The following is a 17,127-nucleotide window of genomic DNA, read 5'->3' as shown; positions in this document are numbered from 1 at the left end:
AAGATGAAGTGATGACCAAAATCTTGGACCTTGAGGCAAAGGATAGAGCAAGAAGGGGAGGGGATGTAGTCCCTGTAGATTAATTAGATCTTGGGGGGTCAGAGTTTAGTGTAAATGGTTATGATGAAGCTACTAACATGGAATGTCAGAGGTTTGGGGAGAAAGGAAAAAAGAAGTAAAATTAAGAGGTTGTTGAAGGATAGAGGTATTGATATAGCTCTTTTTCAAGAAACAAAGAAGGCCTCCATGTCCGAAATGGAGATCAAAGAGATGTGGGCTAGGGATAGAATGGAATATAAGATTGTGGATGCTGAGGGCTCTGTTGGTGGCCTATTATGCATTTGGGATCCAGGAGTTTTTCAGATGTCAAGTTGCTGCTATAATAGAAGGTTTGTTCTCCTCTTTGGGTCCTTATTCTTTTCTTTTGATTGTGTCTTGATCAATGTGTATGCACCAAATGAAGTGGGCCAACGAGGTAAACTGTGCGAGTGTCTTCTAAAGTTAAAGGAGGAGTATTCTAAGCCCTGATATATAGGGGGGACTTTAATGAAATTAGAAAGATTGGTGAGAGGAATGGCTGCTCTAGGAGGGATAAGGGGATGAAGGAGTTGAATGATTTTGTGGATAGAAGTGAGTTGAACGATTTGCCTTCATTAGGTCGCAGGTTTACATGGTGTAATGCTAGGGAAGGGGAGAAATGGAGCAGAATTGATAGGGTTTTGGTGGATCCAAGATGGGTGGAATCATTTAATTTGAAGTTATAAGGACTTCCTAGAGTCTTGTCGGATCATAGTCCTTTACTGCTTATGGAAGATGAGAGAGATTGGGGCCCTAGGCCCTTTAGGTTTGTTAATGCTTGGATGTTACACCCAAAATTCTTACCTTTTGTGAAAAAGTGGTGGAGGGAGCATCAGGTGGAGGGGTGGGCTGGGTTTAGTTTATTCCAGAAACTGAAAGAGTTGAAATTAGCACTCAAAAAGTGGAATAGTGAAGTGTTCGGTAATATAAATATCAAGTTGAAGAAGGTAGAGGAGGAGCTTCATATGATTGATTTGTTAGCAGAGGAAAAAGAGCTTAAAGAGGCAGAAAGAAGTAGAAGAAGAGAGGCTAGAGTTGAAGCTGGATATTTAACAAGAATGGTGGAAAGGTTGTGGTTCCAAAAATCGAGGCTTAACTGAAATTTTTATGGTGATAAAAACACAAGATATTTTTATGTGTTAGTGAAATATAAGCAGGGGCGTAATGAAATCAATACTCTAACTGTTGGTGATGTGGTGGCTGATGATCCGTGTAGAGTCAAGCTTGAGGTCCTAGCTTATTTTCGAAAGCAGTATGCTAAGGATTGGCAGAATAGGCCTGTATTGGTAGGTCCATTTAAGTCAGTAAGGGATAGTCCTTGTTTTGATATGCTGGAGGCAGAGTTTATTGAGGCAGAGGTATGGGATGCTGTCAAGGGTTGTGATGGGAATAGGGCTCCACGTCTAGATGGTTTTAACTTGGCTTGCATTTAAAAACTGTGGAAGGTAATGATGTCTGATGTGCTGAATTTTGTGTTTGATTTCCATAAGAATTGTAAGTTGGTCAAAGGAATTAATAGCTCTTTCATCACCTTGGTACCTAAAAATGAGAATCCAGTGGGGTTGGCGGATTATAGACCTATCAGTTTGGTTGGGTCGATGTATAAAATTCTGTCTAAGGTTCTTTCCTCAAGGCTAAAGGCAGTGATCCCTTAGATCGTAAGTGAAAACCAATCAGCTTTTATTGGAGGGAGGAATATTCTGGATGGTGTTTTGGTGGCCAACGAGGTTGTTGACAGTTGGAAGAAATCTAGAAGGAAATGAGTGATTATTAAGTTAGATTTCCAGAAAGCTTATGATTCATTGAATTGGGATTTCTTACTATCCATGTTGGTTAATTTTGGGTTTGAGGGAAAATGGGTGGAGTGGATTAAGGTGTGTATTACCTCAGCTAGGCTTTCGGTGCTTGTTAATGGATCTCCTACTGAGGAGTTCAGTCCACAGAGAGGACTGAGACAAGGGGATTCATTGTCTCCATTTTTATTTATCATAGCTGCAGAGTGCCTAAGCATTTTGTTCAATAGAGCTTTGGATCTGGGACTGATAAAGGGGGTTAGGATTGGCTCGGATGGGAATTCATCTCCAGTTTGCAGATGATTCTTTATTATTGTGTGAAGCTGATGTTATGGAGATAAAGAATGTAAAGAAGATTCTGAGGTGTTTTGAGTTGTTATCAGGGTTGAAGATAAATTACCATAAAAGTGTAATTAGTGGTGTGGGTATTCTAAAAGAGGAAATGTCTGAGTACGCATCAGTGCTAAACTGTGAAGTTAAATGTTTGCCGTTCAAATACCTCGGTTTATCGCTGGGGGCTAACCCAAGTAGGAAAGCGACTTGGCGGCCTATACTAGACAAATTCAGAAGCAAACTAGCTGGCTGGAAAAGGAAACTGTTGTCATTTACTGGGAGGCTTGTTTTAATCAAATCTGTCATGTCCTCGCTACCTACATACTATATGTCATTGTTTAAGTTGCCACAGGGGATTGCCAGAGAATTGGATAAGCTTCAAGCTTCTTTCCTGTGGGGGGGATCCGAATTGAGGAGGAGGGTTCATCTAGTAAAATGGAAGGAAGTGGCGAAGCCTGTAGACTAAGGGGGCTTGGGGGTTAGGAGGGTGAAGGAAGTAAATAGTTGCCTTATGTTAAAATGGTGGTGGAGATTTGGAGTGGAAAATAAAACTTTGTGGAGGAGAGTTTTGAGCAGTAAATATAGGATTAAGGAGGGGAGTTGGAACCATCAAGCAATCTCTAATGTGAGATGTTCTAAAATGTGGAAGGATATATTATTACAATCTGTGCAGAGTAGCAGTTTAGTGGTAAGTTTTCTGGACAATTGTAAGGTGAAAGTGGATAATGGCCATAGAATCAAGTTTTGGACGAATAAGTGGTGTGAAAACTTGAGCCTTAAAGATGCATTTCCACTGTTGTACAGGGTAGTAGTTGATATGAGAGTGACTTTATCTGACATGATGATCAGGAAGGAGGAAGCTGGTGAATGGTCATTTCAGTTTAGAAGGGTGCTGTTTGACTAGAAAATAGTGGAATTAAGCAGATTGGTGAGTCAGATTGAGGTAGGTCCTAATCTTAGGTGTTTCTCAGAAGATACTCTTGTCTGGAAAGCCTCGGAATCTGGAATTTTTTCAGTTAAATCTATGTACATGCTCTTGGTTGAGGGATCCAGAAATAGCAGCACAGCTAGCAAAAGGGTTTGGGTTAAACATGTCCTACCTAGAGTGCAATTTTTTGGTTGGCTTGCTTGGAAAGGAAAACTAAAGACGACTGAGTTTATGCACAGGATTGGTGCTCTGCCTGCTGGTGCATCTGTAGAGTGTTGTCTATGTAAATCTGGAGTTGAGTCTCTCATACATGTGCTTTTATTATGTCCAGTGGCTTGGAGAGTGTGGTATGAAATGATTAGATAGTGGAAGATTCAAGGAGCACTGCCAACCTCAGTGGAGGACATGCTTGAATGGTGGGCAGGGGTGGGTCTTAACAAAAAGGAAAGAATGATGTGTAATGCCCTTCCTCTTGTTGTGATGTGGTCTCTATGGAAACATCGGAATGAATGTTTATTTCAGGAGGTTATCCCAAGTGTGGATGGAATTACGGATCTGATTAAGTTAAAAATGGCTGTGTGGTTTAAGGAAGTGTTTAAGGAACATATGTTGTCAGTTCATGATTTCATATTTAATCTACAAGGTATCAGATTCAGTTTGGGAGGTGGTTCCAGAGAGTGAAGTATAGGAGGAGGCCTATTTTTTCTAACCAGTCCTACTGCAGAATACTCTTGGTTGGCATGCTAATCAGCAGAGTTTTGTCTCAATCTGTGCAGTATAGTCTCAATTAGTTTAGTTTTTGCAGATTCAACGAGGGCTCAAGAAATTAGGCTCAAAGATAAAACTCTCTCTAAAAAACTCTCTCAAAAAACTCTCTTTCTAAAAACCTCCACCTCGAGGCCTCACCGCTGGCCGGCCGGCCGCCGCCTTTGGTCATGGCGATCGGCTGGCTTATCTTTTTTCTTCTTGTGTTCTTGGGTTTTCTCCTAATAAACTTGAGCCCCTTTAGTTTTCTCTTTATCCTTTTCAGATCTAATCTCTAGATTTGCTTAGGTTGTTTTGGTTATTTCGTTTTTGTGTAGCCTCCTCCTTTGGTGCCCAAGATAGCTTTGATGGGTGATTTTGGTGGGTTTTTCTCTCGTTTGGAAAGGATCGGTGGTAGTGGTGCTTCAGTCGTAGTGTTTCAGCTTCAGCAGTGGGTCTTGGTTTAGGTTGGGAGCGTTGAACAGTGGTGGGTTGGTTCAGGAACTTCATTCGGGCACTTCTTTGCGAGCAGGAGTTTGAGGGGTGGAGGATTTAGAGCTGTTTAGGATCTCCATTCGGGCGCTCCTGTGCGAATGAGAGTTTGAGGGGTGATTTCCGTATGGTGGTCGGTGTCCGTGTTCGGTTTTGAGGAGATTGGCGCTGGGTAAACAAAGAGGGGACTGCCCAGCGTTGTTTGGTGAGGTTTCAATCGAAGGAGTTTGTTTGGGTCACGGAGGAGATCCAAAGGAGGAGGCTGCAGCAACTGAAGTAGAGGAGAGTGAAGCAAGTAGAGGCTGTCGTTGTTCAGCGGTGAAGCAGAGTAGTTTCGGTCTCGGGTGGTTCTCGATGGTGAAGCATGAGTAGTTTCGGTCACGGGTGGTGCAGGGTGCTCGGCGGCATTGGAGCCTGAGGGTCCGGCAGTTTGGAGGTTGAGTGTCTGTCATTGGTGCAGGGTGGGTGGGTCAGGCGTGGGGCTCAAGTGTGTAACAGTGCTTGAGTCAGAGTGTGGTTTGGGGTGTGTAGCTGTGTTTTAGGTGGGGGCTCATGAGTGTGGTTTTTTAATTTATTTTGTTTGTTGTTTTTTCAAATTTAAAATCGTGAGGCTAAGGGGTTGGTTGTAAGAACGCGAGTAGCAGTAGTAGGAGAGTGAATTTTTACTCTTCGAATCTCTCTCAGTGCGTATTATTTCCTTGAACCTGTAAATTTCATGTTTTTAATGAAATTTTTCTTTGCCAATCAAAAAAAAAAAAAAAAAGTTTAGTTTTTGCAATCTTGTCTTTATGTTCTGGTGTTGGTTGGATAGATAGAAGTTGATGTGTGCTTTACTTCTCTATAGGAATTCAATTCTTTTAACCATTGTTACTGATTGATCTGTATAAATTTCCCCTGCTATTTAGATGACTCCCAATCTATTTTTTTGCTAGTCTTGCTGTTTCAGCTCTCAAGAGTTTTTGTGGTGCAAAGGGTTGGAGATGAAGGTTTGTTTGTTGCAATTTTTGATGGTTAGCTGCAATGTCGATAGTTAGCTTTCAGATTTAGTTTGGTTCTGCTTCAGGTTTGGGTGCTGAGTGGTGAGCTACCTGTTGGGGTGTGCAATCTGCTTATTCTGGTGTATGCTGTTAGATTGCTCTCGTGCTGTGTATATTGTTTCTGTTTCTGTTTCTCTTTGGTTTTTCCTTTGTATTGGATTCTCTCCAACTGGAGCTCCGAGCTTAATGTAGCTCCGAGCTCCTCTTTATTGATGCACTCGTTTTATGATTTCATCAATAAAGATTTCTTGTTGCTGATCAAAAAAAAGAAATGCTATCATCTCAGAAAAATCATCCAAATTTTTGTGGATGTTTTATTTGTGCGGTGTAAATTGAATTGGCGAAGTGTGAGTCAAAGTTTGGAATGAATTTAATCTATAAATTGATATTTCTAGGTAAAATTCAAGATAAAATTTCTAAATTTATAGTGTTACCACATATATTTCATGAATTATTGCTATTTAAAAAAATAAAAAATAAAAAATAAAAAAAATTGACTGAGAAAGAACAACCAGACTAGTCATAAATAAAAAGTGAGAATTCATAAAACAATACATATACAGTAAGTATAGTGAAAGTGAAGGGAGGAAGAGAGTGAACTGAAGAGGAAGAGGACGACCTTTTCCCTTCTCCTATCGTTATCAATCTCCCTTGCTTGTTTCTGATTAAGAAATCAGTCCCCAGTTTGTCTTCAACAAGGTTTTGGAACACTAAGAGCAAACAAAGATCAACGCATACATACACAGAAAGAGATCAGATAGGGTTTTTTCTATCACAAAGATAGAAAATGATATTTCTCATCACTTCTGCAACAGGTATCATTTGTTACAACACTTCATCATTTTTTTTAGATCAAATCCTCTCAAATCTTAGTATTCTCACCTTGTTGCTTTATTTTCATTTATTTCTTTTCTTGGCTTGTATGACTAGGAGGAATTGCTTCAACTTTATGGATGCTCTAGAAATTGAAATTGAGATGGTAGTGTTAACTCAATCGCCTCCAACTCAAAACTTATCAAATCAATCCCTACAAGCCTAATTCGATAAAATTCGATGTCGACTCAAAATTTCCACCAAGGAATCTTCAGTTTCTCAAATGGGTATGACAGATCCGCCATGACTAAACACATGGTCAGAGGGCAAGTTTTCGAGCCACTGCTTCCGGTGGTAACGGCACAAGAAGTATCCGGTGAGCTACCGCTGTATGAAACCGGTGGTGGGATGCTGTCTGAAATGTTTGCCCCAGCCGCCACCGCCATCTTCGATAACCAGATCCAAACCAATTATAGATGGTCACAGAAGCTACAAAACGAGGCGGAGATGGGTGGTTTGGGAGAACAGAAGCATTTAAACCAAGATCAGTTTTCGAACATCAATTCACAGTTAGTAAATTCTTTGCAGCTTCCAACTATGAACATGATGAACACTCGTGTCAAACCATTTTCTTCACCTTCTTCTCTACAGATGCTGTTCTCTAACCCATCAAATTCTCATGTTCAAGGCGGCGAGGAGGACTCTCCGGTTCAGTTCACTTGGCTACACGGTAATACCGGTGAAGATGCTAATAATACTAACAAAATTGGAGGAACTGTGGAGAGTCATGGGCTTTCTTTGTCGTTGTGTTCTTCGTTGGAAGCGGCAAAATTTGAGGAATTAAGGGTGGGAAATGGTGGAATTTTCTTTTCTAATAATCAAGGAGGTGTTGGGGCTTCTTTGAATTTTAATGGATCGAAGAATTTGCGAAGCGATCGACAATTGTTGGACTTGGAAGGGATAGTAGATCGGCATGGTCAAGTACATGTTGGGTTTGGAACATCTTTGGAGATGGTGAATGTTTTGAGGAATTCAAAGTTTGTGAAGGCTGCACAAGAATTGTTGGAAGAGATTTGCTGTGTTGGAAGGGGAGAGTTAAGGTTTAAGAATCAGAGACCTAAGAAGCATCATCATATAAACCCTAATTCCAACACAGATAGACGTAGTGGTTCTTCTTCCATGAAGGAGCAACCAACTTTGTCAGCTGCTGACAAGAGTGCGTACCAAAGGAAGAAGGTGAAGCTATTGTCCATGCTTGATGAGGCATGTACCCTCTCTCTCTCTCTCTCTCTCTCATACACACATATTCTTCGAATTCAGGCAAAGTTTAGTTGAAGTTCTTGTCTTTCTACTTACAATGGATCAGTGGCTGAGGATATAAGATTCCTATCTAAACTGAGCAGCTGTCCTATATTTTAACAAGCAACTAATTCTAAGTTGAGTTACTGTTCGTTGTGTTTGTGAGTGTGCTTTTTGGATTTACTTCAAGCGTAACATACTGGTAGTAATCATGGTTTTGTTAGTATGAAAATCGCTTTATATCGATTAATTCATAATTGATTCACAAACTCAATTTACTGCTGACACAATTAATTCGTATACTATAAACTTTCTTCTTTTTTTTTTTTTTTTTTTTTATCAAATATCTAAAGTTGATTCATCTCATAATATCATATGATATTATTTATATAATACTCAATTAATTAAAAAATACAACACACATCAAGCATATGATTTTTGTAAATTTTTTATCACAGAAGTCACAGTGATCTAGACTTAATAATTACTGAATCTAACACCTAGGTAGGAATTATAATAGCTAGGTTTGTAGTTATTATTGGGTTGTTTCTGCACAATAGATCGACCGTACCAACAAGACTAATCTAATGCAACACCTGCTAAGAAAACTAATGATTTCTGTGTTAGTTGACTTGGGGACCATTTCTTTTCCTTCTTACTATATTATTCTTTCTTCATATTTTAACAAACTTACAGCTATCATTAGGAATTAAATTATTAACACGAGCTTTTCCAATAATGGTTTCACTTCATTAGTTTATTTTGGGTTCCTGTCAAATGAAAGAGAAGTCGGCAAATACATAATCAATCATTTTAGTCGCATAAAATTAGATTATAAAATTAGACAGAATTTTCTTATATAAATTGGGATTCATTAAATGTGTGAGTCCCTTATTATATGAGGGTTATTATAATTCTGTAATTGAATTCTGTACGCGTTATATTTGTTACGATTCATGAAAATCAAGATTAACAAATGAATACTGAATACTTATGATAATAATCTCTCTCCTTTCTCTTTTTTTATTCAATCTCATTGAGCCCTTATATATATTCAGCAAGATACAATATGGGGGTTTGTTGTTAAACTAGGGTTTTCCATTTCAGGTACAACAAACCAAGAAAATAAAATATGCGTTTTGTTTGTCCCACTGTTTACATCACACTGGATTTGATTCGATTTTCTTCATAAAATTTCTTGTCGGCAGGTGGATGGAAGGTACAGACATTACTGTGAAAAGATGCAAACAATGGTAAACTCATTTGATTCAGTGATGGGTTTTGGAGCTGCACTGACATACACAGCCATGGCTCAGAAGGCTATGTCGCGGCATTTCAAGTGCATTAAGAATGGGATAGCAATGCAATTGAAGCTGACTTGTGAGATGTTGGGTGAGAAAGATGTGACCGCCGGTGGGATGTCTTGTTTGACGAAAGGAGAGACACCGAGGCTTCGGTTGATTGAGCAAAACTTGAGGCAGCAAAAATCACTGCATATGGGAATGATGGAGTTGGAAGCTTGGAGGCCACAAAGAGGCTTGCCTGAGCGTTCTGTTAACATATTGAGAGCCTGGCTGTTTGAGCATTTCCTTCACCCGTACTCTCTCTCTCTCTCTCTCATAAATTATAGAGTAACATGAAAAAAACTATCATAAAAGATTTTTCACTATTAGATTACACATATAACAAAATAATACGCACTAATCAAAGAATAAAAAATCTTCATAAAGTATTTTATGATATTTTTTTCGTAATCCCTAATATTATTCTAAATTATATTGATATACATGAACAATTCGCTATCTGCCTAAAATGTGAGATAATCTTAAAATGTGTGAATCTTGAACCACAATTATGTAAATGGAAAGTGCATTAAGAAGAAAAGAACAAAAATTTTGAATACAAAGAATTCCGGTCCATAAAATTAATTGGATTAGATGATTTACTCTCAACGGATATATCATGAGTCAATTTTCGTGAAAGTAAAAATTAATAATCTTTCTTATAGGAGTCTGTTTTTAGTTATTTATTTTTTCCCAATTATAAAGTTCTGTCTTGTGATGGACATTGTTTAATATTGTAAACAAGTATAAGGATAAGTTATACTAGTAGTCTCTATATTTACTTCTTGTGTCATTTTAGTCCCTATATTTTCAATTGACTCAATTTTAACTCTTAATTTTAGATTTTGTGTTAATTTGATCTAATTGATAATATCATTAGTGTTTTTTAAAGAAAATTATTACTAAATTGGTTGAGATTAATTTATTAAGTTGAGTAAATTTATAATTTTACTTTTAAAAATATAACACATTATATTTATGTACATATTTTTTATAAAGAAAAGCTAATAGTTATAATTAGTTGGATCAAATTAAGATAAAATCATAAATTTATGATTAAAATTAAACTAATTAAAATTATAAAAATTAAAATGACACAATAATTAAAATATAAAAATTACCATCATAATTTGTACTAAGGCCCCGTTTGGGAACTGACTAATTTAGTAATTTTTTGGCTATTTGGCTAAAATATGAGCTAAAAAAAATTAGTATGTTTGTGATGACTTTTTAACTTTTTACAAAAAGATTTACAAAAAGTAGAAAGAAAAGAGGATCTTTGACTTTTTAGTATGAATTTTTAATTTTTTAATTTTTTTAATAATTTTTTGACTTTTTGACTAAATCGATCATTTCCAAACGAGGCCGAAGTATAAGATATGTCAAAATTTTTGAGAAATATCTTTATATTTTTCATAGAAACAGAATTAAATTGGTAGGCTTGTGCGAATTGTCCTTGTCTTGTCATAGACACGGAACACACACTTTAAATATCTAATATATATAATATCAAAATGAATAGAGTATTAACTACCTGACAAATCTCTCCAGTGCAGTGCGGTTAGTTAGCAATATGCCAGATATGGTAAATGTTAAAAAAGAAATCTATAAGAGTGAGTGCACTGCATATTCTCATTTTTCTTTACTAATTACCTCCCTAGCCACCTCAAAGAAATATATATATATATATATAAATAACACTTCATATATTATATTTTTATTTCATATTAATCATATCATCTTAACTTGTCAACACTAGATCAATGTAATAAATCTCACTATTAATGCATAATTTTGATATAATATTGACAATTAGACTGATAAATTAAATAATATAATGAATAGTAAAAAATTAGAAGATCATCACTTTGCTTGGTTCTCATTTTTTAAAAACAGTTTTCAGAAAATTCTACATTCTTATTTTCCGTGTTTTTTTGTTTTTACTGAATTTTTTTAATATTTTATACAAATTTTTTACTTTTTAGACACACCTAACATAAATACACCTAAAAAGTAAAAAAATTATAAAAAAAATCTTTTAAAAATTCACTAAATACCAAAAATATAAAAAAATACAAGAATTTAGTATATTGTTTGTATTTTTATGTCTTTCTTAATTTTTTAAAATATTTTTTCACAATTTTTTTACTTTTTAGACACATCTAAGTAAGGTGCATCTAAAAAAGTAAAAAAAAAATGTTTAAAATTTTAAAAATATTAACTAAAAACAAAAAAATACGAAAATTAAAAAATTCAATTTTCAAAAAATTTAATTCAGAAAATTCAAACCAAACACATTATTTTTTTCAAATGTCATGTTCATCATCATCATGATATGTATCTTGGGTTTGGGGTCATGGAGACTGAGGATGTCATATTTGTATTGTGGTGTCTTTCAGGTACCCAAGCGATGCAGACAAGCATTTGTTGTCTCGGCAGACTGGTTTATCTAAAAATCAGGTACTCAATTACGTCTTTTTATAATATCAAAAATGGACTATTCACTTCCCCTCTTGAAAGTGAGATCTCATTTCACCTCTGCTGCATTCTCCACCTCTTAATTTCTTTTCCTTTTACAATTGTTCTCCACTTATTTGTTTACCTTTTTATTCTAAAATTATTTGGAGGGAAGGGCACTGAATTTGATTCATACTTTAATTTGGTATTAAGAAGTAAAAAAAATTGTTTTACTCAAATTTAAAAGTTAGATTCATTTTTCAAGCATAATGATATCAGTGACGGAGCTAGAAAATTAATTTAGACGGGACACTTACTAATTATAATAATTTTTATAAAAATATTTCACGTAAATTTTTTACGATTGATTTCAGGAAACATCAAGAAAAAAAATATTATTTGTAACTAGTGTATCATGGATAATACAAAAAAAAATATAGATATAAGCCTTAAAATAAAGTATATAATGATAAATTATTTTTTGATACAAAATTTGATTAAAAATTCAATATAATAGTAATACCCCGTCATCACTGGTATGTAGCATCACCCACTAATGGTAAATAAACGCATAAATAGTGAACCTCACATGTTAAATGTAACTAACAATCTAATAAATTTCATATATTTATAGTGAGATTACTTATATTTGCACATCACTAATAATGACATCTTCGTTACATTCAAAAAATTTCATAGCTAATATGGTTTATTTATAATAGTCTCTTCATTTTCAATCAAAACAACCATTATTGTTTTTATAATTTTTAAAATGTCATTGACATTTCACTCTAATAATATTTTTGTAATTTTTTATTTAATTTTTTTTTATGTTTGCAAAAAAAAAAAAAATTCCCAAAATCCAGGGGGGGCACGTGACCCCCCTGGTCACATGCTCCCTCCGCCCCTGAATGATATGACAATTTATTAAAATATCTAAGATAATTTTGTTTCTTGTGTTTTCTGTCATCAACTAATCATTTCTTTTACACATTACTAAGTCAAAATCATTTTTCAAAAAAAAAAAAAAAAAAAGTAAAGTTGAAGTGAGGAAAGATGGGAGAGTTGAAAGAGAACAATTTTTGGAAAAAAAATCACTGGCTTTCCCTCTCATAGTCTAAAGAGATGCTGTATATTCTGGCAAGAAAAGATTGCTATGGCTGGCTCCTGGTCTTCTTGCTCTTCTTGTTTTTGTGCTTTTGGGAGTTATATCCTCTTGTGTTTCTTTTTATTGCTAGCTAGGTGCCATTTTTGTTTGCATCATTGTTTCCTTCTAGTTAGGAAATTGATTCAAATTCTTGCACTCATCTTCAGTTCAATGCAAAAGATTGAAATACATTACCAAAACTCAAAATTAATAGAAAAATTGTCACGTCATTATAAATTTCAGAGTCATTTGGCGCCGAGTCTCATTTTGTGCACTTATTTGAGGTCTAGGTTCCATCTAAAAAGATTTTAACCAATCCATGAGCTTAGTGCATTTGATGTCGAAAGAATTATTATATTTAATAAATCTAAGGTCTTGTTTGGAGTGTTTTAAAAAAGTTAAAAAGTTAAAAAGTCACTATCCTATTACATCATCTTATTTAAGTCACATCACCTCTCTACCACATCACTTCAAACCCAACCCATATTTTTTTAAAAGTCCCAAACGTTTGATTTAGAACATTTGAGTGATATGAAAATTTTTGATCGGCTAAAGTGAGTTATTAAATTAGCATTTATGAATGTTAGTTTCCACACACTTGCAAAGTATCAAGTGTTTCTCTCTTAATTCAATTCCCTTTTTCGATAGAGTTGAATTCATGAGTTTCCCTTTGAAACTAAAGAGATGTTTGAGATATTCTAAATAAGTGCACTTTTTGTCTTTTTACGAAAAGATGTGCAGAAAAGTAGAGAGATGATGTGATGGAAAAAAGATAAAAAGTGCGTACTTATTTAGGATAGCCAAACTTGGCGCAAGTACACTTTTTAATTTTTTATAAAAAAAAAATGTATAGAAAAGTAAAGAAAGTTGATAGAAAGTAGAGAAGAGATGTTGACTGATGTGACCCAAATAAGTGTATGTATGTAAAAAAGTGTACTTTTTTAGTGCATGCTAAACAAGCACTAAACCCTTATGACATGTTTGATTGGGTGGATTAGAACATGGGATTGAGATTATCAGTCCGTAGGTCCAATTATCCTATGTTTGTTTTAGGATTTGGTTTAGGATTATTAATCCAATAGATAATTAATCTAAGAAATTTGTAAGATTATTAGTAATGGGGTAGGGGTGTAATTATTAATCCAATTGGATAATGAATACCACACTAATTTAATAGGATTATTAATAATTCACTATTAATCTTGTAAATCAAACATGACCTTAGGAGAGTCATGATGCCCAATTGATTTTGAGTGACATGAATTTGTCACTAACAAATCAAACACCTTGAAATAGTGAATTGTAAGTTTACTCCGAAAACTTAATTTTATAACTCAAAGAATGTTTTCCATGAATCAAAATAACGAAAGAATATTTACTCTATAAGTTTATCAACTTTCTATTCTTATGCAGCGTGATTCAAATTTTATTACACTGACTATTTATGAAAAAATGAATTCATCTATATCTTATTGTTTGTTTAAGCTGAATTTTGGCTCACTATTGTTGTTCTTTCTATAACATTATATTCTGTTTGTTAATTTGAGTTTTATCTTGGAAAAAGAGAATAAAAAATTTATGACTATTTGGCATCATATGAAAAATAAAATAAAAGCCTAAGAACACGGTTTGCATTGAAATTTTGACATTATTGACTAGTTAATATTTTTGCATGTACCTCATTAGACCAAGTTACCCTTTTGGAAATTGATTTGATTTGATATTTATTTTTATTTTTTTTGCAAGTACCTCTTTTTTTTTTTTTTTGTAAGCTGTCTTTTATTCCCTTTTCTGTTCAACAAATACATTAAACTAGGGGAAAATTCTCCACAAATAGAATTTTTTACCAAAAAATCCAAAATGATATGAGAATGATATTTATAAATTTCTAAACTATAATGATAGTATTTGCGTTGGAAGTGCATGAAAAGATAACAAATTCTAAATACTCCTATCAACTTTCTCCTCGTACCATTTTTCTTAAAAAATTGATAATATATAACATTTCTCTTATCATTAAATTAGTATGGAACAAGCTTGTTTATACCAAAATTTAAGATAAATTATACACGTAAACTTTGTGTCAATTGATTATTGTATTTCTAGTTGTATCATTTTTTTTTTTTTAACTTTTATCAATTTAGCGCAACTGATAGCATTTATTGAAAAATTAAACACATATTCTAAAAGGAAAGGAACCATTTCAAATTGAAAACTAACCTCTCAATCACTGTGACAATAGTAAATAGGAGTAAATTATTTTGCTTATTGATTTTTGTCTAATTTTTTAAAATTGGGCTAAATAAACCCAATATGTAAAAATTCAAGAAGACTAGATTTTTGTGCTTTGAGATTCATACTATGTTATCTGTGCATATGATATTTTGAGATTTTCACTGTATCATCCGACAAGTGTGAATTGGACACAAGAAATTGAGATTTGTGTAGGGAGAATCTTTGCCAACTAGTATTGCTACAGGTAAAAGAGGTGGAAGTTTATGCAGAGAATAGTTTTCTTCTTGATTCATTTAACTGGAGCAATTACTGAAGCACTTTTTATTTTTATTTTTTTGTTTCAAAACATTCAAGTGTTAAATTTACAATAGGATGGACTGTTTTGATTAATTTTACTGATGTATTTCTGACATTTCTCCACACCAAAATTCACTTCATGAGCTACATGAAGCACCTCAGACATGAAGAATCAAAACACAACACACACCCACTCTGTAGCCATTTATTACTCATCCGCTTTGATATTCTCCTTCTTTATCGCTTTAAATTCTTGGTTTCAGGTGTCGAACTGGTTCATTAATGCGAGGGTTCGGTTGTGGAAGCCCATGGTTGAGGACATGTACCAAAAAGAGGCCGAAGAAGACCAAGAAACAGTTGCAAAAGATGCAGCCAATTCCGAAGACCACCCAAACACCAACTCTGCACAAACACCGATGCATAGTACTGCAACCACCACAACACCACCGCCATCACCACCACCAAGAAAGGACAGATCACAGAACACCATCAAGCATAGGCACTATTCCTTGGGAAATGAAGTAATGTTCCAAGATACTGCAACCACCGTCACCGCCACCACCACCAACACCTTTAGCACTTCATGCCATGATGTGATACCAAGTATTTATCACAGTTTTAGTTCAACTCATGATTCCACCTTACGTAATTGGGGTGCTACCATGGAGGACATGTGTCGTCATGAGAGCATAGTCGAGTTGGGAAACTTTAGTACTGCAGGTGCTAGACTAGGTAGTACTCCGGCAGGTGACGTGTCCCTTACTCTAGGACTTCTACACACAGGAAATGTACCGGAGAAGAACCAGCACTCGATTAGAAACTTTGGACCGCTTTGAAACTTCATTTGATTTAGCAAACTGAAAAGAAAAAAAAAATGTATAAGATAATGGTATATGATTTTTTTTTTTTTTCTTGGTGAGAAAGAGATGAATGAAATATGGTATACTCACTGTAACTAGCTATTAAGTTCAATTGTGTAAATTAGGTTATTTTGCTTGTTTTGTTGTTGTGTGATTCAGAAATTGTGAAACAATATGAATATATATATATTGAAATAGAGGCGTGTTTTTGTTTCTACTACATGACTGTTTCACTTCGGTGTGACTTTTTTTAGTCTACATAAATGAATTTTTCATCCAATTTTCTTATTATTGGACTTAAATATAATAAGATCCACATTAATAATTACATATGGGATTCATACCTTTTGTCTAATAATTAAAAATTCAGATAAGAAATATATCATTTCTACGCCTTTTTTTTTATAACTTACTTTTCGTTGCCTCGATCCTATTGTTCACAAACTTTCCTTCTTTGTATTTGTAAGCAAGAAGGATGTCTATAAAAATCATATTGTTACAATATCTAAGAGACAGAAATATGTATTATTTTGAATGATTTAATAATATATATAAGACTCCTTTCCATAAGAAGAGAAAAACCTAAATATCGAAATCATAAGTATGGTAATGAATATAATATGGTATGCATGATAGTGTTTTGATATAATTAGTTTTTGTTTGTCTTGGTCTTTGAAATCAGAGGTTAACTGCTGCTGTGTGCTGTTTTTGTTCTTGCTTGATGTTTTTTCTTGTGTTTGGTTGGCTTCTTGCCAACTCTGGATGGTGTGCTAACAAGGGATTGGGCGGGCGTACTAGTGCCAACCTAATTGGGATTGGTATGTCTTGCTATGATACTTTTTGCATCCATCCCTTTTCATTTCTTGATGTAATGTGTTATTGTTTCATCAATAAAGGTTTTTTTTTACCGATAAAAAAAATATATATGGTATGTATGATAGACAGAATACATAGTTATTATATTTAACACCCCCTCAAACTCAAGTAGGGATCCAATTTGAGCTTGGAGAGAGAAACTAAAACATGAAATAAAATTAAAAATATAGATAGAGACAAATAGATTACAAAGTCCGGATGGAAGTACAGAGGCGATTGAGATAGATTAGAGGCTGAAACTAATGCCGAGAGACAATTTATGGTCGTTTAAGGCAGTTGTAGGAACAAGGCCAGAGCTAACGGAGCTAATGCCATGAGACAGTTTATGGGCGTCTTAGGCCGTTGTAGGAATTGGACCAAAGCCAACAGATATCGAAGGACAGTTTATAGTCCTG

The 17,127-nt window shown here is 34.6% G+C and overlaps 2 protein-coding genes across 2 annotated transcripts; both read left to right on the top strand.

The window, feature by feature from the left end:
• Positions 1-114: 114 nt before the first annotated feature.
• LOC145822205 (uncharacterized) lies at positions 115-1,511 on the top strand. Its single transcript, XM_082918810.1, has 4 exons — positions 115-389; positions 557-737; positions 897-1,139; positions 1,236-1,511. Exons 1-4 carry the CDS (start codon positions 115-117, stop codon positions 1,509-1,511), a joined length of 975 nt encoding a protein of 324 aa, XP_082774936.1.
• A 4,395-nt stretch (positions 1,512-5,906) lies between these two features.
• Positions 5,907-16,076, top strand: LOC114318046 (BEL1-like homeodomain protein 4). Its single transcript, XM_082922138.1, has 5 exons — positions 5,907-6,220; positions 6,336-7,481; positions 8,726-9,114; positions 11,260-11,320; positions 15,260-16,076. Exons 2-5 carry the CDS (start codon positions 6,459-6,461, stop codon positions 15,830-15,832), a joined length of 2,046 nt encoding a protein of 681 aa, XP_082778264.1. The 5' UTR covers positions 5,907-6,220; positions 6,336-6,458; the 3' UTR covers positions 15,833-16,076.
• Positions 16,077-17,127: the final 1,051 nt, after the last annotated feature.

Source organism: Camellia sinensis, chromosome 3, assembly GCF_055761805.1.
Source record: "Camellia sinensis isolate YWXY chromosome 3, ASM5576180v1, whole genome shotgun sequence".
Taxonomy (NCBI): domain Eukaryota; kingdom Viridiplantae; phylum Streptophyta; class Magnoliopsida; order Ericales; family Theaceae; genus Camellia; species Camellia sinensis.
The sequence above is the reverse complement of the archived record's forward strand: the minus strand, read 5'-3'. Positions and strand labels throughout refer to the sequence as shown.

Coding starts and splice junctions, on each gene's coding strand:
- LOC145822205 (XM_082918810.1), top strand. CDS start 115: ATGGTTATGATGAAGCTACTAACATGGAATGTCAGAGGTTTGGGGAGA. Junction 390..556: donor AGTTGCTGCTATAATAGAAG/GTTTGTTCTCCT, acceptor TAATGAAATTAG/AAAGATTGGTGAGAGGAATG. Junction 1,140..1,235: donor CTGGATATTTAACAAGAATG/GTGGAAAGGTTG, acceptor AAATATAAGCAG/GGGCGTAATGAAATCAATAC.
- LOC114318046 (XM_082922138.1), top strand. CDS start 6,459: ATGTCGACTCAAAATTTCCACCAAGGAATCTTCAGTTTCTCAAATGGG. Junction 9,115..11,259: donor TTTGAGCATTTCCTTCACCC/GTACTCTCTCTC, acceptor GGTGTCTTTCAG/GTACCCAAGCGATGCAGACA. Junction 11,321..15,259: donor CTGGTTTATCTAAAAATCAG/GTACTCAATTAC, acceptor TCTTGGTTTCAG/GTGTCGAACTGGTTCATTAA.